Source organism: Salmo salar, chromosome ssa04 (genome assembly GCF_905237065.1).
Source record: "Salmo salar chromosome ssa04, Ssal_v3.1, whole genome shotgun sequence".
Lineage (NCBI taxonomy): Eukaryota > Metazoa > Chordata > Actinopteri > Salmoniformes > Salmonidae > Salmo > Salmo salar.
Window position 1 is genome coordinate 11,715,157 of NC_059445.1, and position 27,785 is coordinate 11,742,941.

Genomic DNA, 27,785 nt, shown 5'->3' on the forward strand with positions numbered 1-27,785 from the left:
ACCTCTGGTCAGGTGAAACAATTGTATGCTTGCTATTAAATAATCTTTCTACAAAGGAGTGGGCAGGTACGTAAATAAGTGATGTTTTTGGCGACAGTTTCTGCAGCTGACTGTAGGCTAGGCTGTACAGTAATACAGAGAGGGGTTGGACCACTGTATGTTGCGTATGGGAGGAGCGCACGCTCAAAGACAGAGTTCATTCCAGCCATGTAAACATTAGGAGTTTGGACGCTGAAAGAACAAGGCGCACAGCTGGAGAGGATCCCAAGCAAGACAGGTAGGTTGATAAACGATATGCTCTATATAAAATGAATTATAACCAAATGCACGTATGCTAGGCTACTAAATAGCCTAGAGTGAATTGCATTATATGGAATGAATATTACAACCTGTGAAGATAATTATTGTGATCTAGGTTGGTATCGCCAATATGTTATGTTGCCAGTAGGTCACGTCATTGTAGTTCGGCAACAAAATACGTTTTTCTTTCATTCACTGTGTAGCCTATAGTCATGGACAGTTCCAAATAGCCTAGTTTCCAAATTCAAACATGATCTTTCCCAATATTAAATAAGCAAGCAAAGATGCCTCCGTGGTGAAAGAATACTAGCCTAATACTGTGCACGAAATGATGATGTCATGTGAAGATACTTTATTAGGGCCAAGATAACAGGTTCGTTTTCATTCATTGGCAGCATGACGCGGGACAGGAAATACTGTAGACATGGCACACTTCTACAGGTGATATGTTATTTCTGAACGTCTAAACTATGCTAACTATACAGTATTTGAATAGAATACGTTTAATGTACAAGCCAATGATGTAGGCTACAGTAGATGTTCAAATGTTTCTTTGTCTAATTACATTACATTAATCCAATACCGCCCCACTTCCAATTGCAGCAGGTCTATGAAAGTCTGGAAATGGCCTTCCATTGAGTTACAAGAGACAGAACAGCTCATGGAACCCTTAGAATTAACCCTAACCCCTTTTAGAACATGGTGGTAAATGAAGGGGGGGGGGCTGTGTCCTACTAACTAACCAGGGCTGTTCCTGAAAAGTAAATGTTAAATGTGGAGACCTGCTGCTCAGCACACAGACACAACCCGCCCCGGCGCCCGCCCTGTAATCCTGGAGCCCTAGCAGTCTCCATACCCTGAAATTATCCACCAGGCACCCACCCATGTGTGGCTAAGCCACCAGGGTGTAACAGAGTGGTTTCAGCCGACCCGAGACCGGAGACCTGCCCATGTTGGTCTTCTAAGGGGAAAGGTTAAAGTTACTGCTATGTGCTGTTGGTGAATTATTTTTCCATGTAAAAGAGTAGGAACATGCACATGTTATTTGGTCCTATGTCTTGATGGAAGACAGGCTTGAACTTGTTTACAATGTTAATCAAATCAAGCTTTATTTGTCACATGCACCGATTACAACAAGTGTAGACCTTACCATGAAATGCTTACTTACAAGCCCTTAACCGACAGTGCAGTTCAAGAAGAGTTAAGAAAATGTTTACCAAATAGACTAAAGTAAAAAATAATAATTAAAAGTAACACAATAACAATAATGAGGCTGTATACAGGTGGTACCGGTACTGAGTCAGTGTGCGGGGGTACAGGTTAGTTGAGGTAATTTGTACATGTAGGTGGGGGTGAAGTGACTAGGCATAGATAATAAACAACGAGTAGTAGCAGTGTACAAAAGGGGGGGGTCAATGTAAATAGTCCAGTGGCAATTTAATTAATTGTTCAGAAGTTTTATGGCTTGGGGTAGAAGCTGTTGAGGAGCCTTTTGGTCCTAGACTTGGTGCTCTGGTACCGCTTGCCGTGAGGTAACAGAGAAAACAGTCTATAACTTGGGTGACTGGAGTCTCTGACAATTTTATGGGCTTTGCTCTGACACCACCTAGTATATAGGTCCTGGACAGTAGGAAGCTTGGCCCCAGTGATGTACTGGGCTGTATGCATTACCCTCTGTAGCGCCTTATGGCCACATAACGAGCAGTTTCCATACCAGGCAGTGATGCAACCCATCAGGATGCTCTCGATGGTGCATCTGTAGAACCTTTAGAGGATATGGGGACCCATGCCAAATCTTTTCAGTCTCCTGAGGGCGAAAAGGTTTTGTCGTGCCCTCTTCACGACTCTTTTGGTATGTTTGGACCATGATAGTTCGTTGGTGATGTGGACACCAAGGAACTTGAAACTCTTGACCTGCTCCACTACTGCCCCGTCAATGTTAATGGGGGGCCTGTTCGGCCCGCCTTTTCCTGTAGTCCACCATCAGCTCCTTTGTTTTGCTAACATTGAGGGAGAGGTTGTTGTCCTGGCACCACACTGCCAGTTCTCTGACCTCCTCCCTATAGGCCGTCTCGTCATTGTCGGTGATCAGGCCTACCACTGTTGTGTCGTCAGCAAACTTAATGGTGTTGGAGTTGTGTTTGGCCACGCAGTCGTGGGTGAACAGGGAGTACAGAAGGGGACTAAGTACACACCCCTGAGGGGCCCCAGTGTTAAGGATCAGCGTGGCATACATGTTGTTACCTACTCTACCACCCGGGGGCGGCCCGCCAGGAAGTCCAGAATCCAGTTGCAGAGGGAAGTGTTTAGTCCCAGAGTCCTTAGCTTAGTGATGAACTTCGTGGGCGCTATGGTGTTGAACGCTGAGCTGTAGTTAATGAATAGCATTCTCACATAGGTGTTCCTTTTGTCCAGGTGGGAAAGGGCAGTGTGGAGTGCAATTGAGATTGCGTCATCTGTGGATCTGTTGGGGCAGTATGCGAATTGGAGTGGCTCTAGGGTGTCCGGGAGGATGCTGTTGATGTGAGCCATGACCAGCCTTTCAAAGCACTTCATGGCTACGGACATGAGTTCTACTGGGCGGTAATCATTTAGGCAGGTTACCTTCGCTTCCTTAAACACAGGGACTATGGTGGTCTGCTTGAAACATGTAGGTATAACAAACTCGGTCAGGGAGAGGTTGAAAATGTCAGTGAAGACACTTGACAGTTGGTCTGCGCATGCTTTGAGTACACGTCCTGGTAATCCGTCTGGCCAGCAGCTTTGTGAATGTTGACCTGTTTAAAGGTTTTGTTCACATCGGCTCCCGAGAGCGTTATCACACAGTCATCCAGAACAGCTGGTGCTCTCTTGCATGCTTCTGTGTTGCTTGCCTCGAAGCGAGCATAAAAGGCATTTAGCTTGTCTAGTAGGCTCGCGTCACTGGGCAGCTCGCGTCTGGGTTTCCCTGTGTTGTCTGTAATAATAGATTTCAACCCCTGCCACAGCTGATTCAATCTAAATCCTGAATTGACGCTTTGCGTTTGATGTTTCGTCTGAGGGCATAGCGGGATTTCTTATGTACGGTCACTGTGGGAACGACGTTATCAATGGACGTATTGATGAAGCCGATGACTGAGGTGGGGAACTCCTCAATGTCATTGGATGAATCCCGGAACATATTCCAGTCTGTGCTAGCAAAACAGTCCTGTAGTGTAGCATCCTCATTATCTGATCCTTTCAGTATTGAGCGAGTCACTGGTACTTCCTGCTTTAGTTTTTGCTTGTAAGCGGGAATCAGGAGGATAGAATTATGGTAAGATTTGCCAAATGGAGGGCGGGGGAAGAGCTTTGTATGCATCTCTATGTGTGGAGTAAAGGTGGTCTAGGATTTTTTTCTCCTCTGGTTGCACGTGACATGCTGGTAAAAATTTGGTAAACTGATTTAAATCGTCCGACCTTCCAATGCTGTTACCGCTCCTTCTCACTCAACAAGAGGGGCATCGAAGAAAGAGAGCGATCTCTGTAATAAGAAGACTCAATGATAAAGAGCTAAAATCTAAGAAATATGAAGAAGGCAAAGTAAATGTGGACATTTGGAGTGTTTCTAAAAAGGTCTTATTAACAGACAACGATATGGCAATATTCCTCTGTTAGGCAGTACCTCATCTTGATTACTGTGCATTATCTATTCACTGACTGAACTTTATTTAAATCAAACGCATTGATTGGACAGTGGGAAAGGACATACACTGAATCCTGACCTATGTGATGGGACTTGCCATCATTCATTCCACTAATGTGTGCTGTGCCATAAAGCCTTCACAGTGTATGTAAACCACTGTCTAAAAATGCATAATTAACCGCTCTCACATAAACATACATCCATATTTTCGAAGCTGCATTTAGCATCATAGTCCACTTAGGGTTCCCCATAACATGTCTCCTCAAATATGATGCGATTGCTTTCCTAACATTTCTAAACTAAACTGCAAAGATCTTGAATAGTGTATGTTTTTTCTCTGTGGGAGCAGAAGCAGTGTGTGTGTGTGTGTGTGTATAAATATCCTCAAGTGGAGACATTTTGCCAGTCCCCACAAGGAAAAATGCTATTTTAGGGGTGGTTAGGGTTAGAATTAAGGTTAGTGTTAGGGGTTACGTTGAGGGTTAGGTATAGTTTTAGGGTTAGGGGTTAAGGGTTAAGGTTAGGGAAAATAGGATTTTGGATGGGACTCTTCACTATGATGAGCTCTGATCCGCCACAGGGCTGAGTCACTTCTGGTAGTGACTCTGCTTTATTTTAAACCCTCCCTTTGATGGTGAATCTGACAAAATAACTGGACAGCTAACATGTCATTATGTGGGCCCAAAATGGTGGCCGCAGTTTCACGACTCCTCTAGAGTAAAATACAGCTTTCATGGCAACTGGGGTGGCTCCTCTAGAAATAGCTAGCATTGCTAACATGGGGAGAGTGGAGTGCCATCCATTACTCAGTCTGTGGGATAGGTTTGGCTGCCAGTTTTCCCATCACCACCCATCCCTGTAGACTCAGAGAGAGAACTGGGTGCAGCAGTAGGGACTGGTGGATAAACAGGCTGTGTTGTGCACACAGCTGGGAGGACCAGGTGAAAGCCTCTCCACCAGGCTAGTTATCTGTTGACCTGCAGGTCATCTCCAATCTGATCTGAAAAATATTAGTTACAGTAAATACGAATTGAAAGAAATTATAGACTTGAAACTTATATTCACACCTTTACTTACTCATAGAAGCCCTGTAGCATATTTTAGCCCTTATGATGCTCTCTGCACTGTCTGTAACCTTGAGAGAGCATTGAGGTACCTGCCATTGATTGATAGCCTTGAGTGAAGCATGAAAACATTGAGTATTGGCCTAAGCGCTACAGAAGGAGAGGAGACGGAGAAGGCTTCTTGATAAGGACATGTTGCCTTTGATGTGCTTACTTGTCTATATAATTTACTGATATGGGATTCCTAATAGAGCTTTGTTCAGAGAGCAACAGTCAGGACCGTAGTTATTGGTTTACAGCCATCCTCTCAGAAGTTTGTTACATCAGAGAAAGCAAAACATCTGAGTCAGGAAGGTGGTGTTCTACCCGAAATGAGCTGATTGTGGTGACCCGTGGAATGTTGTCCCACGCCTCGTCAATGGCTGTGCGAAGTTGCTGGATATTGGCAGGAACTGGAACACGTTGTCGTACACGTCAATCCAGAGCATCCCAAACATGCTCAATGGGTGACATGTCTGGTGAGTATGTAGGCCATGGAAGAACAGGGACATTTTCAGCTTCCAGGAATTGTGTACAGATCCTTGCGACATGGGGCCGTGCATTATCATGCTGAAACATGAGGTGATGGCGGTAGATGAATGGCACGACAATGGGCCTCGTCACAGTATCTCTGCATTCAAATTACCATCTATAAAACGCAATTGTGTTCGTTGTCCGTAGCTTATGCATGTCTATACCATAACCCCACCGCCACCATGGGGCACTTTGTTCACAATGTTGACATCAGCAAACCGCTCGCCTATACGACGCCATACACATGGTCTGTGGTTGTGAGGCCGGTTGGACATACTGCCAAATTCTCTAAAATGGCATTGGAGGCGGCGACTTATGGTACAGAAATGAACATTCAATTATCTGGCAACAGCTCTGGTAGACATTCTTGCAGTCAGCATGCCAATTGCACACTCCCTCAAACCTTGATACATGTGTTGTGTGACAAAACTGCACATTTTAGAGTGACATTGTATTGTCCCCAGCATAAGGTGCACCTGTGTAATGTTTAATCAGCTTTGTGATATGCCACACCTGTCAGGTGGATGGATTATCTTGGCAAATAAGAAATGCTCACTAAGAACAGGGTTGAAATACAAATTTGTAGAAACATTTTTGAGAGAAATAAGCTTTTTGTGCGCATGTAACATTTCTGGGCTCTCGGGGCGGCAGGTAGTTTAGTGGTTAGAGCGTTGGACTAGTAACCGAAAGGTTGCAAGATCGAATCCCCGAGCTAACAAGGTAGAAATCTGCCGTTCTGCCCCTGAACAAGGCAGTTAACCCACTGTTCCTAGGCCATCATTGAAAATAAGAATTTGTTCTTAACTGACTTGACTAGTTAAATAAAGGTTAAGAAAAAAATCAGCTCAACACTTCACATGTTGCATTTATATTTTTGTTCAGTATAAGATGTATTTTGGAAGCCGGGGAAGCCGGAGATGCACTCGCACCTTTTAAAAGGCGGCAGAAGCTTTTGAAGTGCAGGAGAATAGAAAAAGGCCATTCCTGAAGTGCCCTCACATCATTAACTGAAAAGAGTACATTTTACTGGCTTTTTACTGGCATCCTTTTTGGTTCATGTCTCCTGTATTGGAATAGTGGAATACATGCTGTGTTGCGTTCTCTTTCTTTTTACTATACCACTCCGTGTTGCGTCGTGCCTAAGAACATCCCTTAGCCGTGGTATATTGCTCATATACCACTCCCCCTGTTCCTTTAACTTAAGAATAAACACAAACACAAGGTAAAATTATGAATTATTATTCCTCTATTTCCTGGATCTCCAAACATCCATGCAAGGTGGACGACACAAGCCAAGTGACATGGTGTACAGTGAGCAGCTTCTACACTGTAACTACTTGAAGCAGTCTTGCAGAACATATAGTCTATACATGTGAAGCCTGCATATCAATTCAGTTTCAATAAACAACTAAACTTGGAAACATGTTATAAACCAACCATTATTATCACCCCATTTGAGTCACTAAATCAATCCCAGATATATACACACTAGTTAGTAAGGACCAGGCACCAGGTTTAACACCTCAAACCTCATGGATGCTTTAAATGGGGGTCCCCTTCAACACAAAAGAAACAAGAAAAAAGGCTCAGTCCCAAATAAACTCATGGTCCTGTGTCCAAGAATCGGTGCTTTATTCTGGCGCGCGAATGGAAACCACTAGTCAACAGACCTGTGGCTTGAGGTAAGTCATGGTCCTTTGTTTTGGCTAGTTTGTCCACCTCTGGAAAGTTGACAGTAAACTATCTATTACTCCCACATCAAATTAACAATTCTTTATTTTTGTAGCTACAGTTGTTCACTTTTTGAGAGTTTAAGCATGTGGTTGCAATAACATTTTCTCTAATAAATAAAGACAACAGAGAAAAATGTACTTTGAATTTCAGAAGGGGACCCCTTGCTCTCAGTGTGTGTTTGTGCACCTGGAGGAATGTGATGCAGGAGAGGTGTCTGTCGACAGGTTTCAGTCAGTCTCAGGTTACACACACACACACACACACACACACTTTGCTCTTTGGCCGTGTGAATCTCGCAGGTACACTGAAGCCTCCCTATACTACGACTTTCATCTGTATCTGTGATAGAGGATACCAACTCCATGGTCTCAGTCATCCATCCACCCCCTGGCTGAAGATTTCATTTGTAGTAGGCCTTGGAGACAGAGGTTATACTTAGCTTAGGACTCAATCAAGCCAGATGCCCTCTCTTTGAAAGCTGGATAAGCAATGGATTGGGCTCTCTTTTCTTAGCTCAAAGAAACCTCAAAGTACAGTGCAGTCGGTGTAATGTGTCTATGTATTGTGTGTGTGTGTGTGTCAAATTACTAGCCCTGTGTGTCTTTTACCTGGATGGGCAGCTGGTACAATGGGATTGTGTGTTCTTGTGCATCAGGACAAAGCCCCTCTGATTGGTGTCCTCCCTTTATGAGACAGTCCATAGGTTCTAAGGCATTCCACAGACACCCCTCTCTCTCTTCTATCTCTCTCCTCCCATGTCTACCTCTCTCTACCTATTCTCTTTCCCTCTCTCCCTCTTTCCATCTGTGTCTACCTCCCTCTCTCTCCTTCCCTCTTCTCTCTTTGTTTACCTCCTCCTCTCTACCTATTATCTCTCTTCCTCTCCTCTCTCGTTCTTTTTTCCCCTCTTCCTCTCTAATTCTTCCCTCTCTCTCTGCTCTTTCAAGTCTCAGATCTAGCCTACAGTACAGTGACAGTCTGTCCGGCCAGCACACTTCATACAGCAACTACATACAGATGTACTACATGCATCTCCCAACCAATCTCCATTTCCTGTATCTCCAAACATCCATGCAAGGTGGACGACACAAGCCAAATGACATGGTGTACAGTTAGCAGCTTCTACACTGTAACTACTTGAGGCAGTCTTGCAGAACATATAGTCTATACATGTGAAGCCTGCATTTGGACCGCTCCTGGCTGGAATAGCTATAGTCAGACAAGAGGAGAGAAGAAGAGAGGAGGCTGGGGATATAAGCTCAGGCAGGGGAGGACAGAAAGAGAACTACATTGCCGTGGCGGAGCTACAAATGGTTTGATAAGCGTTCCAGATCCTCCTTGACAGAAAGAACACACTTGCAGTTCAAATAAAAGCACCAGGCCTGGGTTCAAATACTATTTGAAATCTTTCAAATACTTTTGAGTGTTTGCTCTAGTCTGCCTGGAATGCCAGGTGGGTGGGGTTTGCAGTTTTTGGACTATTCTATTGGTCCATTAAGCCATGCAAGCTCAATTAACCACAAATAAAGCAATAGTCTTTCAAATAGTATTTGAACTCAGGTCTGAGAAGTAGGCCGTTTGGTGCAATTGTCAGAGTCCCCAAAATAAGAGCCTTCAAATAGTAAATGAGCCAGTGCTTGTGGGAAATATCCAACTACAAAAGGTTCAAATAAACACTCACCCCAACACCCTAGAATAGCCTGCAGTTGTAAACACCACAAAGAACATTTTGATAAAAGGAACATTTAAGCTGATACAGCCAGGAACGACTAGTACAGTAAACGTCATCTCCTTAATTTGCTAATCCTAAATATAAAGAGTAGTGGAATCAAAGTAAACATCTTGAAGTTTCCACCACGTCCTTGCTTCTCGTTCATCCTAATCCTAAATATTAAGAGTAGTGGAATTAAAGTAACCATCTTGAAGTTTCCACCACCTCTCTGCTCATCATCATCCTAATCCTAAATCATCATTATGGAGCCATGACTTTTCATGTACTAATGTTCTATTGCATGAAAGCAAACCAGCAGCCTTGCTTAGGCTACATTACGAAAACCTTTGGGGAAGTGATTCCTATTTTGGTTCTGGCATCATCCCTGGACTACCTATTTTGAGAAACGACTATTTGTTTTTTTCCCCTGGAAGTTTGGCAGGTTTCTTGGGGAAAAAATGTAGTATTTAAACCCAAACTATTTAAATCACAGGACAGGAGCTGATAGTTGAAGAGTTAGTAATGAAAGGGACATACAGATATAGGATTTGCTAGTTTGATACAGCAGGAAGATAATCCTGCAGCAACTGGAAATTTGAATTATTATGTGGATTATATTTAATGGAAATGTTTAGGTTTTGATACATTTTTCGATAGGGAGAATCAAGTCTGAAATTTCAAATTGGAAATGACAAATTTCAGAAGCCATTTTAAACCTCAAATACACTACACATTTTAAATGTCCTGCATTGCAGGAAAGTTCTGCAACAGAGTGATCAGATTAAGATCCTACATCTGTAGCCTACTAACATTTCGCAATGATGACTTCCTTGACATCTGGTATTATTAATTAGTATCTCAGTTTACAACTGTCCTTTTGCTAATGTAATGGTGGTGGATATTAGTGTACTGTACGGCTGCTTGTTGTTAACTGAAGAATGAGAAGAGGTTGTCATGAGTTTCCAACAGACAGGTCTGTCTCCAGCCAAATTGAAGAAAATGAGGGAACATTAGCCAGTGATTACCCTCAGATAGGCATTCCATCCTTCCATTACGGCTCAAGTCTCTCCAGTGTCTCCTTTCTGTTTTCTCCTGCAGGAAACAAGCACACAGTAAACACCTTTTGAACCAAAATGAAACTGAAATCCTTACCTCTTGTTCTTCTTCAGGGGGAAGACATCTTTGCCTCAGTCAAACCAAATACAGGAGGCCCAACAACAAGGACTAATTCCTATTTATCCAGGGCCCTCAGAGGCACTAGCTAACTTTGGGTGAACCAGAGAGCTCTTCATTGGTGTGTGGACAGTAGACAGTGTTGGACCATGGCGCTCGTGGACCCGACTGCATCCCATCTGGACCCGGGCATGGATGGTGAGAGCGGGGTCCTCGCCAGTGTCTTTGGGGTCCTCCCCAACGCCAACTGCCCCAAACACGGGCAGAACACTCCGGAGGACACGAAACGATGCCTACGCAAGGTCATCGGGCACCACAGGGACTACGTCAAGATCTCGCTGCCCGACGCCAAGGGCAACCGGCTGCCCACAGAGTGGTGGAAGACAGCCATCGCGTTCTTCTACGCCATCTTCAACCTGGTACTGACCACCGTGGTCATCACGGTCGTCCACGAGAGGGTCCCGGAGAAGGAGAACAGCCCGCCACTGCCCGATAAGTTCTTTGACTACATTGACCGGGTGAAGTGGGCGTTCACAGTCACCGAGATCAACGGCATGCTCCTGGTGGGAATCTGGGTTATACAGTGGCTTTTCCTCAGATACAAGTAAGAGAACGATTATCTTGGGATATCTGTGTCAAAGGCTATCCCTGTGTATGTGAAATTCTAACCAGACTATACAACATTCAGGTTTAACAGTATAAGACAGTGATTGTAGGCTATATGAAGTGCTATGGTATGCTGAACATGACATTTTCATTATTATTATGTCACAGGAGGTTGGTGGCACGTTAATTGGGGAGGACGGGCTCGTGGTAATGGCTGGAGCGGAATAGGTGGAATGGTATCAAATACATCGAACACATGGTTGGATGCCATTCCATTGGCTCTGTTCCAGCCATAATTATGAGCCGTCCTCCCCTCAGCTTCCTCCACTGTTCTATGTCCAAGAGAAATGTTCCACAGCCCTTTTAACAGTGGCCTGTTTGATGACATCATTTATTTTCCCTTTGTGTGTTTGTTTCCAGGTCGATTGCAGGTCGGAGGTTCTTCTTCCTGATTGGCACCCTCTACCTGTACCGCTGCGTCACCATGTACATCACAACCCTTCCTGTACCCGGCAATCACTTCACCTGTGCCCCCAAGGTGTGTGTGTGTGTGTGTGTGTGTGTGTGTGTGTGTGTGTGTGTGTGTGTGTGTGTGTGTGTGTGTGTGTGTGTGTGTGTGTCTCAGCTGTGGCATGTGAACCAAGTCATGCCGTGATCTCATCCTGGCTCCCTCCAGAACTCATATCGATCTGCCTGCAATGCTCAATAGCTGCTCATAAAAAAAAGCCATTTTGGATTCGAACCCTGGAGACACAAACGTTATCACATCCGGTCTTGAGTTCGATCGGAAATATATGCCCCAGGGAATCGAGGTTCTGGGTATTGTGGTACAGTGATCTGATGGGAGAAAGATGACGACACTGGCAAGTTTAAATGCAATTTCATTGGATAGGTACAATTCTATCCATTAACACAGGCTCATATTAACACTTCCAAACATTTACAGTTGAAGTCGGAAGTTTACATACACCTTAGCCAAATACATTTAAACTCAGTTTTTCACAATTCCTTACATTTTAATCCTGGTAAGAATTCCCTGTTTTAGGTCAGTTAGGATCACCACTTTATTTTAAGAATGTGAAATGTCAGAATAATAGTAGAGAGAATGATTTATTGCAGCTTTTATTTCTTTCATCACATTCCCAGTGGGTCAGAAGTTTACATACACTCAATTAGTATTTGATAGCATTGCCTTTAAATTGTTTAACTTGGGTCAAACATTTCGGGTAGCCTTCCACAAGCTTCCCACAATAAGTTGGGTGAATTTTGACCCATTCCTCCTGACAGAGCTGGTGTAACTGAGTCAGGTTTGTAGGCCTCCTTGCTCGCACATGCTTTTTCAGTTCTGCCCACACATTTTCTATAGGATTGATGTCAGGGCTTTGTGATGTCCACTCCACTCCAATACCTTGACTTTGTTGTCCTTAAGCGATTTTGCCACAACTTTGGAAGTATGCTTGGGGTCATTGTCCATTTGGAAGACCCATTTGCAACCAAGCTTTAACTTCCTGACTGATGTCTTGAGATGTTGCTTCAATATATCCACATAATTTTCCACCCTCATGATGCCATCTATTTTGTGAAGTGCACCAGTCCCTCCTGCAGCAAAGCACCCCCACAACATGATGCTGCCACCCCCGTGCTTCAACATTGGGATGATGTTCTTCGGCTTGCAAGCCTCCCCCTTTTCCCTCCAAACATAACAATGGTCATTATGGCCAAACAGTTCTATTTTTGTTTCATCAGACCACAGGACATTTCTCCATAAAGTACAATCTTTGTCCCCATGTGCAGTTGCAAACCGTAGTCTGGCTTTTTTTATGGTGGTTTTGGAGCAGTGGCTTCTTCCTTGCTGAGCGGCCTTTCAGGTTATGTCGATAAAGAACTCGTTTTACTGTGGATATAGATACTTTTGTACTGGTTTCCTCCAGCATCTTCACAAGGTCCTTTGCTGTTGTTCTGGGATTGATTTGCACTTTTCGCACCAAAGTACGTTCATCTTTAGGAGACAGAACGCGTCTCCTTCCTGAGCGGTATGATAGCTGCGTGGTCCCATGGTGTTTATACTTGCGTACTATTGTTTGTACAGATGAACGTGGTACCTTCAGGCGTTTGGAAATTGCTCCCAAGGATGAACCAGACTTGTGGAGGTCTACAATTTTTTTTCTGAGGTCTTGGCTGATTTCTTTTGACTTTCCCATTATGTCAAGCAAAGAGGCACTGAGTTTGAAGGTAGGCCTCAATACATCCACAGGTACACCTCCAATTGACTCAAATGATGTCAATTAGCCTATCAGAAGCTTCTAAAGCCATGACATTTTCTGGAATTTTCCAAGCTGTTTAAAGGCACAGTCAACTTAGTGTATGTAAACTTCTGACCCACTGGAATTGTGATACAGTGAAATAATCTCTGTAAACAATTGTTGGAAAAATTACTTGTGACATGCACAAAGTAGATGTCCTAACCGACTTGCCGAAACTATAGTTTGTTAACAAGAAATTTGTGGAGTAGTTGAAAAACGAGTTTTAGTGACTCAAACCTAAGTGTATGTAAACTTCCCACTTCAACTGTACGTAATTTAGCAGATGTACTTGTCCAGAGCGATTTACGGTAGTGAGTCCATACTTTGTAATATTTTGTTTGTACTGGTCCCCCATGGGAATCAAACCCACAACCCTGGCATTGCAAGTGCCATGCTCTACCAACTGAGCCACATGGGAACATTGTTTGTTACTGTGATGTTACAATGATGTTTTGTACAATGTTCTTTACTCCTGTATCTGAAGCTGCTTGTATTGTCTGTCAAGCTGATCTCTCTCTCTCCTACCTCTTTCTCTCTCAACCCCCCCCCTCCTCTCTTTCTCTCTTTCTCCGTCCTCTCTCTCCCTTCATCTCTCTCTCTCAGCTGTATGGAGACTCTCACGCTAAGATGCAGCGTGTGCTGACGTTGATCTCCGGCGGCGGTCTGTCCATCACCGGCTCCCACCTCATGTGTGGTGACTTCCTCTACAGCGGACACACCGTCATGCTCACCCTCACATACCTGTTTATTAAAGAGTGTGAGTACTGGATAAAATATCACACACACACACATCTAAATACTGTTAATTATTGATAACTAACAAGTATATCATATTCTCATCTAGGTTAGATTATCTGTTAGGTCAAACAAGGTCCCATAGCTACGGCATCATGATCTCTGAACATTTTCTGGATTAGGTAGTAATGTTACCGGGCAGATATACATTTTGTTGATGGAGGGGGGACCCCACTCCCCCCCCCCACTCCAGACTCATGTGTTTATATGGCCGTCCACTTAACATTGACCAGGTTAATGAAATGAAAGAACCTCCTGTGTGTATTTTGTCTCGTCCAGACTCCCCGCGGACGTTCTGGTGGTACCACCTGATGTGCTGGCTGCTGGCTGCTGTGGGAGTGGTGTGTATTCTGGTGGCCCATGAACACTACAGTGTGGATGTGGTGGTGGCCTACTTCATCACCTCACGCCTCTTCTGGTGGTACCACACCATGGCCAACGTCCAGGTGACATGCTGATACTGTAGAATCTACAATGATGCTGATACTAGATATAGTAAAGGGGTGGCAGGTAGCCTAGGGGTTAAGAGGGGTAGGCCAGTAACTGAAAGGTTGCTGGTTGGAATACCCAATGTGAAAATCTGTCTGTGTCCTTAAACAAGCCATTTAACCCTAATTTGCTCCAGTGGCACCGTACTACTTTGGCTGACCCTGCAAAACAACACATTTCACTGCACCTATCTGGTGTATGTGACAGTGAAACATCTTAAAAATAAATGACACATTCTCTTCTGGTCATCCAGGTGAGATATTGATCAGTGGAGGCTGCTGAGGGGAGGACAGCTCATAATAATGGCTCGAACGGAACAAATGGAATCCCCTATTCTAGATCACCCATCCACCTATTCCGCTAAAGCCATTACCACGAGCCCGTCCTCCCTAATTAAGGTGCCACCAACCTCCTGTGATCTAGATAGAGTAATCGTTTCTCTTCTGGTGGTACCACACCATGGCCAACGTCCAGGTGACATGATACTGTCATGTAGTAGAAGCAGATAGATAATACAGCAGATGGACAGAGATGATAAAGTAGATTCTTGATGATACTGCAGATGGACTGATACTATCCAGCAGAAACTGCTTACCAGTCTTCAGAACCTTCAAACTCAACTCTGGACCTGGAAGCCAGCTCCACTAGCATTTTTTCATTGTTCCCCAAAAATCAGGGGCTGATTTAGACCTGGGACACCAGGTGTGTGCAATTAATTATCAGGTGGAACAGAAAACCAGGGGCTGATTTAGACCTGGGACACCAGGTGTGTGCAATTAATTATCAGGTGGAACAGAAAACCAGGGGCTGATTTAGACCTGGGACACCAGGTGTGTGCAATTAATTATCAGGTGGAACAGAAAACCAGCAGGCTCTGGGTCTCGTCGGGTCAGAGTTGAATACTGCTGCTTTAGAATCTTCTTTTATAAGATTAATTTAATTACACCCACCAGTGAGAATGAGACAAAGTACAAAAAGTGTCCCTTTTGACAAGCAGCTTGTTCAATCTCTACTGCTTTCTCTGCAGACCTCTTGGTGGATGTGCAAGAAAATACTGACAACACAGCAGTTTAAAAGGCCCAGTGCAGTCAAAAACTTGATTTACCTGTGTTTTAAATATATTGTGACACGAAGGTTGGAATAATATGTTAAATTGTGAGAATTATGATAATGCCATTGTAATGTAAGAGCTGTTTGAAATTTCAGGCAATTTTAGTGGGATGTAGTTTTGGCCTGCCTGATGAAATCACCAGGTGGTAAATTAGTTAATAGACCAATAAGAAATAGATCCAAACCAGAAGTCCCCACAAGAATGGTAAACAAGCAATAATTTGACCAACTGGTGACATGTTGTTAGTCCCCACGTGGTCAATTGCTATTTCTAGGGGGTTTAGGGTTAAGGTTCGAATTAGTGTTAGGGTTAGAATTACATTAAGGGTTTGGGTTAGTAGCTAGGGTTATGTGCTAGGTTTAGGGTAAGGGTTAGGGAAAATAGGATTTTGAATGGGACTGAATTGTGTGTCCCCACAAGGTTAGGTGTGTGTGTGTGTGTGCGCGTGCAATGCCAGAAGCACTCACACACACACTTCTGAACCACCTACCACAGTGTTTACACGACTCAGAGTACACCCTCATCCTCATCCATTAGGCCTAGCTAGGATCATGATGATAGATGGCTGTACCCACCCTGTGAGATTCACCTCAAGAGAAAACCGCTTTCTGCATGTTTACATAATGATTAACCTAATATTAACGTAAGGACATTCATGTTTCAGGGAAATGTTGTGTAAACCTCTCATAGTTCTGTGAATTACAAGTGTGAACGTTTGTTTGATAGCAGTGTCATCACAATGAGTAGATTATAGAAGTGGTATAATGTGTTGGCATGGTGTTACTCCCTCTGCTGGACAAAACTAAGACTGACATAATAGGGCCTGACATTTACTGTTACAGCTCCTTGTAGTTGTGTCAATTGCGTGACTGTCAACAATTTCATTGATTATTGAATTGCACAAAATGAGATGTTCTACATATCCATATTACTAGTATTGATAGATGCTTATGCCAAAGTTTACAATTGTTTTTGGCTGGGTAGTAGCCTAGCGGTTAAGAGGTTGGGCCAGTAACTGAAAGGTTGCTGGTTCCATTCCCCTAGCTGACTAGGTGAAATCTGTTGATGTGCCCTTGAGCAAGGCACTTAACCCTAATTGCTCATGTAAGTTGCTCTTAATAAAAGCATCTGCTAAAAGACAAAAAAATAAAAGAGGACTATTTATTCTTCAGTAAGGCTCTTCCTTGTCTTTGTTTGTTGTGCTAATGCTCCCGAGTGGTGCAGCGGTCTAAGGCACTGCATTTCGGTGCAAGAGATGTCACTACAGTCCCTGGTTCGATTCCAGGCTGTATCACATCCGGCTGTGATTTGGAGTCCCATAGGGCAGCGCACAATTGGCCCAATGTCATCCGGGTTTGGCCGGGGTAGGCCGTCATTGTAAATAAGAATTTGTTCTTAACTGACCACCACAGTCATCCTCTGCACCTCCATGATGGTGGCCTCCGTGAACGGCAGGCTGCCTTTATCAGTGAGAGACGGGACCCTGTCTGGGCCCACCACCGCTTCCATCTCCGCCTGCACCCTCTCTGTGGCGTAAACGGGTACAAATGACATGGAAAACATTATTACATTATTACGACCATGTAGAGGATCATCCACAGCACTGTCTTGGTGGTGGATTCAGTACCAGCGATGAAGAGGTCTCCTATGATGTAATGCTCACGTTTAAGTTGCCTGTTGTTTTTGTTGACAGGCCCTGCGGTGCTCACCCAACAACTACCTCACCAACACCTGGTGGAACCCCGTGTTCAACTTCTTTGAGAGGAACGTGCAGACCCAGGTGCCCTGCTCCTTCTGCTGGCCAATCACCTGGCCCCCTGCCTGCCTTAAGAACTCCTGTAAGAAGTACAGTGCAGTGCAGAGCCTGCGGGAGGAGTAGGGACTCCACCCCAGTTCAGGGTCGTGTTCGCCAGGCATTCACCGCCAGTGTTGCTTTGAACACCCCAACCTATTTTGTATTCATGCAGTATTTATTGTCTATTATGTGATTTTAAAGTATTATGTGAAGGATATTTCATTGTATGTGAGGAAATGGTCATATAGGGAAAGTATGTGAGAAGAATAACATAATCCACATTGGGTCCTTGTGCACTTCACCACTACAATGTATCTTATTTATGAGGTCAAGTTGCTCAGTTTATTTGAAAATGTTCTTTATTCTTGTGAATGTTACTGTAACAAACTCAACGGAGGTCAACATGTTGCGATGTCATGCAGCGCCTTGCCACTGGCTTGCAGCTTTACTCAAAACGCCAACCTAAAAATGGAATTGTATCGAGCTATACATTATTACGTTTACATCAATTTGATTTCATGAATATTAAATACTTTAAAAATATCTAATTTCCAAAATGTGCCTTTAAATACAAATGCATGCAATTTTAAATTGCAAACTTTAAGATGTTTGTTTTCAATGTTTTATATTAATTGTGTATTCATTTAATTTGCATTCAATGTGCATTTAGTCTTTAGTCTCATATGATGTGTGTCCTAATGTACCATAATTTATACCTTCATAATAAAAAAAGAACACGTTGACTTCAGTTTTGTCCAATCAAAGTGCCGATACTAGGAGAAGTATGAAGCTCGCTCGGGTCTACCCCTTTGCCTTCGTCGTCTATCAACGCACCAATCACACCACCCGTTCTCTCACCCACCAATAGGAAGCTAGGACTCGCCATGCGTCGTTTGCTTACACAAACAAATAAGATGGCAGACCCTTCTGAAAAGCATATTCTTTAAACTTTCAGAATATACTTCGAATATTTTGACGAGTCTAAATATTCTACTCGTTTCCAAGGATTACGAGGTATTTTTTTTGGTGCTTTGCAGCCGATATAAAACCCATGGTTATGGAATTATGGCACGAGCTCCCAGGCACTTCTGCGCTGTCCCATGTCTGCATTCTGGCCTTGACAGTATTCGTGGCCGTCTATTATATAATGCACACATTTCGCAAACACCAGGATTTCTCCAATATTCCTCCTGGTCCTAAACCATGGCCAATAGTTGGCAATTTCGGCGGGTTTCTGGTTCCCAATTTCATCTGGAGGAGGTTTGGAGGCTGGGGTGGGGAGGACGACCCAAAGTCAAAGACACGAGCTCTAATTTCGCCTCAAGTTATTATCACGGAACAAGCTAAAGTTTACGGTAACATCTACAGCATGTGGGTAGGGAGTCAGCTGGTAGTAGTACTGAACGGATATGAAGTGGTCAGGGATGCCCTCTCAAACCGGGCAGATGTGTTCTCCGACAGACCAGAGATTCCCACCGTTACCATCATGACAAAGCGGAAAGGTAAGTGCTGCTTCTAGACTCAACCTGTGCGTAATAACGCATGAAAGCACAATAGTCAATAGATTTTGCTGAGGTCGATTTTACTCATCGTATGAGCGGTCTTGGATGAGCGTTTTGCCCGGTGAATATTCTATTGTTCTATAAAACTAAAATAAGTTGATGCCGGATAGTAAACAATGCCGTAAAGCCTTTGTGCAAACGAACTTCCAGAAGTAATCAAGGCACTCTCATGTAACAGGAAAATGTAGACGCCTTCATTGTGGCTTACACCTACGTGTTGCGGCAATATCAGCCTTCATCAGGGTGGCAAAGAATAGTGGTGTACAAACAGGTGTATATCCCAACTCTCACAGGAAGTGACTCACTTTATTACCATATGTAATTGATAAAGTAAAAAAAAAAAAATGGAGGGGGAAACACATTCAAGATACCAAGATGAACAAAATAAACATGACATAACAAGAGAAAGAAATGCAATATCATAAAAGGACAAAACTGTGTACACATGAGCTCAATGTTACCAAACTTAAGAATGGAGAACCCAAAAAATAAACCACATATTTTACAGGAAGGGAAAATAATCTATTTCCTCATTTAGACATGGCAATACAGTGGCCCTTAGTTTAAATGGTACTGATACTTGTCGTTAGCAGTCATTATAGCACAGGCATGTTCAGACACCCTGTCCTTGGGCCTTCTCTTAGTACGTCCGAAGCACCCACCTGGGCAGGCGGTACACCACATAGGCAGCCCAAACTCTCTGAAAGCCATTGCCATTGAAGTGGTCCCCAGTACTCGCAGGGGTCTCAAACACCTCCTACAACGCAAAACGTTCTGGATCTTTAAACTAAGGGCCACTGTATTGCCAGGTCTAAATGAGGAAATGGATTATTCTCCTTTCCTGTAAAATATGTGGCTTATTTTTTAGTTTGGTAACATGAGCTCACGTGTACACAGTTAGACACAGTTTCCTTTTATGATATTGCATTTATTTTGTGGTGTTGCATTCTTGTTATTCCATGTCCATTTTGTTAATCTTCATATCATGAATGTGTTTTCTTTCTCCATGTTTCTTTACTTTATCAATTATATACAGTATGGTAATGAGTTGAGTCACTTCCTGTGAGAGTTGGGATATACACCTGTTCACCACTATTCTTTGTCACCTTGATGAAGGCTGTAGCCACAACACGTCTGTGTTTAAAATTTTTTATTGCCACGCATAAGCCGTAAAACATAAATGCTTTAAAAAGATTCCACGACATGAGAGTGCCTTGATTGGATGTTTTTTTGCACAAAGGCTGTTCTGGCATTGTTTACTATCCAGCATCAACTTCTTTTTGTTTTATAGTATTTCATCCCATGATCAAAGAGCACCTCACGGATTAACTATAAACCAAAGAAGCCCTCCTCTCCTTTGTCTCTATTCTATTGTTCGATCATATTGTTATATTCTATTCAATTGTTCTATTGTATTGTTCTATTGCTCTATTCTATTGTTCTGTTCTGTTGGTCTATTCTATTGTTCTCTTCTATTGCTCTATTCTATTGTTCTGTTCTATTGCTCTATTCTATTGTTCTCTTCTATTGGTCTATTCTATTGTTCTGTTCTGTTGGTCTATTCTATTGTTCTCTTCTATTGGTCTATTCTATTGCTCTGTTCTATTGCTCTATTCTATTGGTATTTTCTATTGTATTGTTCTATTGGTATTTTCTATTGTATTGTTCTATTCTCTTGGTATTTTCTATTGTAGTGTTCTATTCTATTGGTATTTTCTATTGTATTGTTCTATTTTATTGGTATTTTCTATTGTATTGTTCTATTGTATTGGTATTTTCTATTGTATTGTTCTGTTATATTGGTATTTTCTATTCTATTGTTCTATTGTTCTATTTTAGTGTTCTATTCTATTGGTCTGTTGTATTCTATTGTTCTATTATATTGTTATATTCTATTGTTATATTCTACTGTTATATTTTGTTGGTCTGTTCTATTTTTCTATTGTTCTATTTTAGTGTTCTATTCTATTGGTCTGTTATATTCTATTGTTCTATTCTATTGTTCTATTATATTCTATTGTTATATTCTATTGTTATATTATATTGGTCTGTTCTATTGTTCTATTCTATTATTCTCATCAAAAGTCTTCCAAGCAGAAAAGGAAAGAGAAATGTAAATAATTACATATGTGTACTAGTGCATAGTGACAGCATTATTAACCGTCCTCACCTCTTATCATTTCTCTGAACCTTAGGCATAGTTTTTGCACCTTATGGACCAGTATGGAGAAGGCAGCGCAAGTTCTGCCACACCACGCTACGGAACTTTGGCCTGGGCAAGTTGAGCCTGGAGCCTTGTATCCTTGAGGGGCTGGCTGTGGTCAAGTCTGAGCTGCTGCGTCTCAGCGAGGAAGATACTGAGGGTTCGGGAGTGGACCTGACTCCTCTGATAACTAACTCTGTGTCCAACGTTATCTCCTACATCGCCCTGGGCCAGCGCTTCCACCACGCTGACCGGGAGTTTGGCGCCCTGCTGGACCTGATGGCCCGCGGCCTAGAGATCATCGCCAACAGGTACCCTAGAGGTTAGAGATGTGGATCAGTAGCCGGAAGGTTGACTGGTTCAAAGACGTGGGAACTGAACTGGTAACTGGAGGGCTGCTGGTCTCTGATCTCAAGTAGAATTTCCTGCTGTGTGCCCTTAAGCGCTTAACACATTTCAGTTTCTCCCAGAAAACAGGCAGTAACGTATCTATTCTACTCTATTCTATTCTAACAGCGCGGCGGTCCTCATCAATGTCTTCCCCCTGCTCTACTACCTGCCCTTCGGTGTCTTCAGAGAGGTACGGCAAGTGGAAAGGGACATCACTGCCTTCCTGAAGCAGATCATCACCAGACACAGGGAGACGTTAGACCCAGCCAACCCCAGAGATCTCATAGACATGTACCTGGTAGAGATGCTGGCCCAGGAGGCCGCTGGGGAGACGGACAGTAGCTTCTCAGAGGACTATCTGTTCTACATCATAGGAGACCTCTTCATCGCTGGTACTGATACCACCACCAACACAGTGCTGTGGATGATCCTCTACATGGCCGTGTTTCCAGATATCCAAGGTACTACATCTTCAAACAGGGTTCCTGAAATGCAGGAAGAGGGGTGTGGAGGACCAGTTCAATGTGACCTAAAGAGAACTCCTTGTTGTAGCATGATGTAGTACAGTACCCAATCATAATGCTATGTGTAACATATCCAGTGTCCTGTTTCCCAATGCTCGTTGCTTTGTAATAATGTTTTCCATGTCATTTGTACCCGTTTACACCACAGAGAGGGTGCAGGCGGAGATGGATGCGGTGGTGGGCCCAGACAGGGTCCCGTCTCTCACTGATAAAGGCAGCCTGCCGTTCACGGAGGCCACCATCATGGAGGTGCAGAGGATGACTGTGGTGGTCCCCCTGGCCATCCCTCACATGGCCTCAGAGACCACAGGTGAGGAGAGAGAAACCCATACTAGTCATTCTAATTATATGGTAGAACCTGACTCTTCCATTATGCAGTCAGATCAATAAAGTTGTATTGAATTGCTTTCTCAACAACTTGGTCAGTCAGTTCCACCAGACCAACACTACAACAGGGACTGGGCTGCTGCAGCAGAAACAGGAAAGTACATTCGCTATGGTTCGTCTGTTGTTGTCTTGCAGAGTTCCGTGGCTATACGATCCCTAAGGGCACGGTGATCATCCCCAACCTGTGGTCTGTCCATAGGGATCCCACTGTGTGGGAGCAGCCAGACGACTTCAACCCCTCTCGTTTCCTAGACGACCAGGGGAATCTCCTGAGGAAAGAGTGCTTCATACCGTTCGGAATAGGTAGGTTGTAAGGCAGTCTCTCTCGACGGACGTATGTGGGTGTCCCATTAGCGACTTGCTCTACGATTGGCAAACGGGAGTGTAGTCACACGGTATACACTGAGAATGAAGCCTTTCTACTGTGGACATTTACAGTTAGGCTCCTGTAAAATCCACTGAAACAAGGTTGAAAAGGTTAGTTCACAATCTCACTGGATTGTTGAAGTCCCACACTGCCCCTACCTGAGTATGAAGCAGTTAGGCCACGACTGAACATTTCAATAATTTGATTTCACAGTCTTACTGGATTATTGGAATGCACGTAGTATGACCATGACTTAATGTGCATCTTACCAGTGTTCTCTCCCTCTCTTTCCCAGGACGCAGGGTGTGTATGGGCGAGCAGCTGGCTAAGATGGAGCTGTTCCTGATGTTCACCAGCCTGCTGCAGGCCTTCAGTTTCAGCCTGCCCGAGGGGCTGGCCCCTCCTCCCATGCACGGGCGCTTTGGCCTCACCCTGGCCCCCTGCCCATACACTGTGGCTGTGAGGCCCCGGCGGTGAGGCCACCAGACGAACAACACCCCCTGACGCCGTAATTAAGCCATAAGGCACAAGAGGCAGTGGTGTATCATGAATCCAGTCACAGGTAAACGGTGTTAGTTAGTCAACTCATTTGTCTGTGACTGTATTCATGATACTGCCTCGTGCCTTATTGCTTTTATAACACTGTTACTAAAATTACAATGAATTACATATTTTAATGAAAACATTATTTTGATAAGTCAATTCATACCATTTAATTCTTCCACCAGAAGATATAGTCCAGACAAAAATCAGGTTGTTAGTTCTTTTGGTCCTGTTGCTACAGACGCCACCCAGCCTTACATTTTTTTGTTGCAAAGTTGCTATGCAAAAGTACTGGGAGTCCATTCTAAACAAAATGGGTGCAATGCAGGGGGACCATGTCTGTTCCCAGGGCCCTATGTTCCCAGGGCCCTATGTTCCCTCTGCCCATTTTTTCCCTCTGCCCATTTTTTCCCTCTGCCTATGTTCACTCAACCTGTTTTTTCCTTCAGCTCTATCTTCTAAACAAGGCAACAGTAAATATTGAAGACAAAAACCTTCTGTTATGTGATAAAATATTTTACATAGCTTATATTTTTCTTACCCTATGGTATTTTGGTGTGTTAATCCACTGTTACTGATGCCCAGTGTTTCTGTTACATGTTTTTGAAATACGTATTTCAATTACTTGAGTATTTTGTCATTTGTATTTCACTGGCCTGAAATAAGTTTAAAAATCTAAAATTATTTTGATTGTCTATTGCATTATGGCAATAAAATAAATCAAATGATGATCTTGATGTGCTTTAATGCAACTGTTGCACACACTATTCTTGTCTTGTCAGTAGAAAGTGCTATTGCATCCTATCAAACTACAATGGTATTACTGACTCGTTCCTATATCAGAGCAGTAGTAGGAATCTCTAATAAAACGCACCACATCAAAACTGTGTGAAAGGTCATGGAATGGGCTAAATAGTCACGTGACCACTGCCACACAACGACCTTCCTACTTTACATGGTGTCTCTGAGTGTCAGTCTGACTACGTTCAGCCACAGCCAGCTCCTTCATTCTGGTGGGGTCCTCTCCGCCTTGCAAACCATGGCTTTCTTCACTCACCAAGTCATCAGAGGTCTCTCCTCTTCTGCAGTCCGAAATGCAGCGATAAAACACGTTACGATCATCGGGGGTGGACAGATGGGTGCAGGTATCGCACAGGTAGTTAACGTTAACTGTTAATGACAAGTTTGTTTGCTAATATTAGCTTGCTAGCTAGCTTGCTACAGAGGCTAGCTAGCTATCTTGTCAGCTAACGTTGCAAAACTAGCCAACAAGCCAGTTAAATATAGCAATGAAGTGCACGAACTTACCGACTTGTTAGTTAACCGCTAGCTTGCTATTAGCTAACTAGTTAGATACCCACTTGAGAAGCCAACCAAGGCAATTCCCCTGATGCAGGGGATGAGTTTTGCAGGCTAATCAGTAACACAACTCTGTATTATAAGCAATTGTTGTTCATCTCTGGGTAAGAAGTACAGTATGTCTCACAAGCTGTCCCAGGTTGATCAGTGCAAAACACAGATGGCGAACATGGCTGCATGAGGTGGCCTTTAACCTATAGTTACTTTAACTAGCTAGTTATATGAGGGTTTTTGTTACCTACCTGAAATGTCCTTCAATTCAGGAGTTATATTATTGACAGTCAAACCTGGTGAACACCTGTCACTCACGACTCACACTTGTGTTCCCCCTTTCTAATAGGTTGCTGCTACAACGGGCCATTCCGTGGTGCTGGTTGACACAAATGAGGAAATCCTGAAGAAATCCGCCAAGGGAATAGAAGGCAGCCTGAAGAGGGTGGTCAAGAAGAAGTTTGCTGACAAGCCTGATGTTGGTCGCTGATATGTTAATGTTGCTGTTTCCAATGAGGAAATGTTGGCAGAACTTCATTTTATTAACACCATTGATTCAAACAGGGGTTTGACCGTCATCATGTATGTTTCAGGCAGGAGCAGAGTTTATTGCCAAGGTGATGGCCAACGTGTCGATATCGACAGACGCAGCGTCTGTGGTGGGGAGTACAGACTTGGTGCTGGAGGCCATCGTGGAGAACCTCAAGATCAAACAGGGACTTTTTGGTGCTCTGGACAAAGTAGCACCAGCGTAAGTATGCCTGACTAGGGCTTGAACCTGTGTCTCCTACACACCACAAGACTGTCTTATCCCACTGAGCTGAATCCTAGGCATTAGCTTGTGGGTCCAACCCATGTCTTTGGTCTCAAGGTTACCCGCCAAGCGAGTGTGGATCCAAACCACATAAGCACTGTCCTGTCTCCGCTGTCAGCGACTTCGTCAGTAGTCAGAGGAGTTAGCTATCGATGGCCAGTGTTGAAATGAACATCAAGCCAGAGCAAGTGCTGTTTGATTAGAAACATTTGTTGTTGCCATTTTGAATGTGTAGCCTAAATATCAAAATTCCTTTATCTTCATTTGAGCTTTTTTTTCTATACTTACTATAAAGCTATGCTGGTATCCTTGAAATGTGCTTAAAATAGACTATTTTTAAAACTATTCTAATTAAAATAAAATATTTCAAAAGGAAGGGCATTGTGTATCCCACATAATTTATGTTACTAATTGGGATGTACCTCATGGGGGTTGCTTGCTGCTCGTTGCCTAATGTTTTTGGTTCCTCTATTTTAAGACACACCATTTTCGCCAGCAACACATCCTCTCTGCCCATCACCGACATAGCCAGCTCCACCAGCAGGTTGGACAGATTTGGAGGGCTGCACTTCTTCAACCCCGTCCCCATGATGAAGCTGGTAGAGGTAAGGATCAGCAGTGCGGTGTACATTTTAGGACATCTCTCTCTATATAGTCTCCCGCAAAGCATTTTTTTTGTTTTTTTATGTGATGAAGATGTTTAAATTAGAAACATATGTAAGTTGCTTTAAAATGACGCTGGGCTTGCTCTCCTTATCAACAAGATTCAATTGAAAGGTGTTAAGTAGTTTACGTTTCCTCTTCAGGTGATTGGAACATCAGCCACAAGCCAGGAGACCTTCGATTCCCTCCTGGCTTTCAGCAAAGCACTGGGAAAGACGCCAGTGTCCTGCAAAGTAAGATCCTCGCTTATTTGAACAAATATAAAGTATTTCTCTAGTATTGTACACCTTTAAAGATAATGCAGTGACATACCATATTACACCATACGTTATCTTCATCATATGCCGTTCAGATACGTCATAAACGGTTCACTGACGTCAGTACGTTATGTTCATCTTCAGGACACTCCTGGGTTCATTGTGAACCGTCTGCTGGTGCCCTACATGATGGAAGCCATCAGGCTACATGAGAGAGGTACACCAGCCCTGCATGACTGAAAGATAGTCAAACCTTTTGCCTGTATATGAATGAAAATGGCATCAGAGGGATGTGACAAACGGTTGTGTATGAACATCTGTGGTTAACAAAACATAGTTGTCTGTATATGAAACCGTTGTCACCCTTCATTCAGTGTGTGTGTGTGTGTGTGTGTGTGTGTGTGTGTGTGTGTGTGTGTGTGTGTGTGTGTGTGTGTGTGTGTGTGTGTGTGTGTGTGTGTGTGTGTGTGTGTGTGTGTGTGTGTGTGTGTGTGTGTGTGTGTGTGTGTGTGCGCTCTTCTCGTCAGGCCACGGGTCAAAGGAGGACATTGATATTGCCATGAAGCTGGGCGCTGGGTATCCCATGGGGCCCTTTGAGCTGCTGGACTACGTAGGACTGGACACGGCTAAATTCATCATGGACGGTGAGTGTTGGGCTGCTTCACAAGTGTGTTCCTATTACAGACTGATTTCAATACCAGTTAAAAGAGGACTATATTAGCAGCTAGGAACAGGCCCAATAGAAATAACTGCATGTCATATGGCACAGGGGAGGAGCACTGTTTTGGTTATAGAATGGTGAGGTGCCGGTGGTCTTTAGAAAATGGTGATGAATATTTGAAGAAACAAAAACATCAAATGAAGTAGATGCAGATAGTGTAAAACCAATGCAAAAGTAGTTAGTTAAAATGAAAAGTTTGTGTTTATAACTTGATTCCAGGCTGGGTTGAGAAGGATCCTGACAACCCGCTGATGCAGCCCAGTGAGCTGCTGAACAAGCTGGTGGCCGAGGGCAAGTTCGGCAAGAAGACCGGAGAGGGCTTCTACAAGTACAAGTAACCCCGCCCCAGCATCAACACTAGCTGGAGCCTGTTCATTAAGGCACGCCGTGACAAAACGGAAAATGAAAATAAGCGCTTCCGATTGGACAAGATCATGTAGTCCCTCCCAGTACTGATAAGGGCATGAGTGATAATAGAAAAACCGCTGGTTAATTTTGACAACGGTAGAACAGAGATGCAGCTGGAACGAATCTGTGCCTTCCTGAAGAATGGTAGACCGGTGTTATCAATTCAAACCTGTCTTTTGACTGTATATTCTGAATGTCATCTTTACGTGTGGTTTGTAAGCAACTGAGTTTGTGGAATTAAACTGACTTTTCCAAATGCTTCCCATAGGTTGTTCTGA

General features: G+C 43.5%; 3 protein-coding genes across 5 annotated transcripts; all 3 read left to right on the forward strand.

Annotated features, from left to right (window-relative positions):
* Window positions 1–63: 63 nt before the first annotated feature.
* Window positions 64–18,066, forward strand: LOC106602292 (phosphatidylcholine:ceramide cholinephosphotransferase 2). Its single transcript, XM_014194827.2, has 6 exons — window positions 64–277; window positions 10,216–10,823; window positions 11,246–11,363; window positions 13,732–13,885; window positions 14,203–14,369; window positions 17,217–18,066. The coding sequence occupies exons 2-6, from the start codon at window positions 10,369–10,371 to the stop codon at window positions 17,400–17,402; spliced, it is 1,080 nt and encodes a 359-aa protein (XP_014050302.1). The 5' UTR covers window positions 64–277; window positions 10,216–10,368; the 3' UTR covers window positions 17,403–18,066.
* A 130-nt stretch (window positions 18,067–18,196) lies between these two features.
* On the forward strand, window positions 18,197–24,023 carry LOC106602293 (cytochrome P450 2U1). 3 transcript variants are annotated; one of them, XR_006769550.1, is made up of 6 exons: window positions 18,197–18,820; window positions 21,076–21,394; window positions 21,600–21,934; window positions 22,146–22,307; window positions 22,584–22,687; window positions 23,047–24,023. XR_006769550.1 is itself a non-coding variant. In XM_045716471.1 (6 exons), the coding sequence occupies exons 1-6, from the start codon at window positions 18,370–18,372 to the stop codon at window positions 23,226–23,228; spliced, it is 1,617 nt and encodes a 538-aa protein (XP_045572427.1). In that variant the 5' UTR covers window positions 18,197–18,369; the 3' UTR covers window positions 23,229–24,023. The 3 variants fall into 3 exon arrangements, 2 of the variants coding, with proteins under 2 accessions (XP_045572427.1, XP_045572428.1); XM_045716471.1 differs by having other exon boundaries at window positions 22,520–22,687; XM_045716472.1 differs by having other exon boundaries at window positions 22,584–24,023.
* A 170-nt stretch (window positions 24,024–24,193) lies between these two features.
* On the forward strand, window positions 24,194–27,767 carry LOC106610339 (hydroxyacyl-coenzyme A dehydrogenase, mitochondrial). Its single transcript, XM_045716473.1, has 8 exons — window positions 24,194–24,450; window positions 24,994–25,122; window positions 25,238–25,395; window positions 25,937–26,063; window positions 26,265–26,354; window positions 26,523–26,595; window positions 26,906–27,022; window positions 27,319–27,767. The coding sequence occupies exons 1-8, from the start codon at window positions 24,250–24,252 to the stop codon at window positions 27,435–27,437; spliced, it is 1,014 nt and encodes a 337-aa protein (XP_045572429.1). The 5' UTR covers window positions 24,194–24,249; the 3' UTR covers window positions 27,438–27,767.
* Window positions 27,768–27,785: the final 18 nt, after the last annotated feature.

Bases quoted from the DNA above. Each gene is read 5' to 3' on its own strand.
- LOC106602292 (XM_014194827.2), top strand. From the start codon at position 10,369: ATGGCGCTCGTGGACCCGACTGCATCCCATCTGGACCCGGGCATGGAT. The intron at 13,886-14,202 runs GTGAGTACTGGA...TGTCTCGTCCAG, and splicing joins ATACCTGTTTATTAAAGAGT to ACTCCCCGCGGACGTTCTGG. The intron at 14,370-17,216 runs GTGACATGCTGA...TTTTGTTGACAG, and splicing joins ACACCATGGCCAACGTCCAG to GCCCTGCGGTGCTCACCCAA.
- LOC106602293 (XM_045716471.1), top strand. From the start codon at position 18,370: ATGGTTATGGAATTATGGCACGAGCTCCCAGGCACTTCTGCGCTGTCC. The intron at 18,821-21,075 runs GTAAGTGCTGCT...TCTGAACCTTAG, and splicing joins CATCATGACAAAGCGGAAAG to GCATAGTTTTTGCACCTTAT. The intron at 22,308-22,519 runs GTGAGGAGAGAG...GTTGTCTTGCAG, and splicing joins CATGGCCTCAGAGACCACAG to AGTTCCGTGGCTATACGATC.
- LOC106610339 (XM_045716473.1), top strand. From the start codon at position 24,250: ATGGTGTCTCTGAGTGTCAGTCTGACTACGTTCAGCCACAGCCAGCTC. The intron at 26,064-26,264 runs GTAAGGATCAGC...TTTCCTCTTCAG, and splicing joins CCATGATGAAGCTGGTAGAG to GTGATTGGAACATCAGCCAC. The intron at 27,023-27,318 runs GTGAGTGTTGGG...ACTTGATTCCAG, and splicing joins GGCTAAATTCATCATGGACG to GCTGGGTTGAGAAGGATCCT.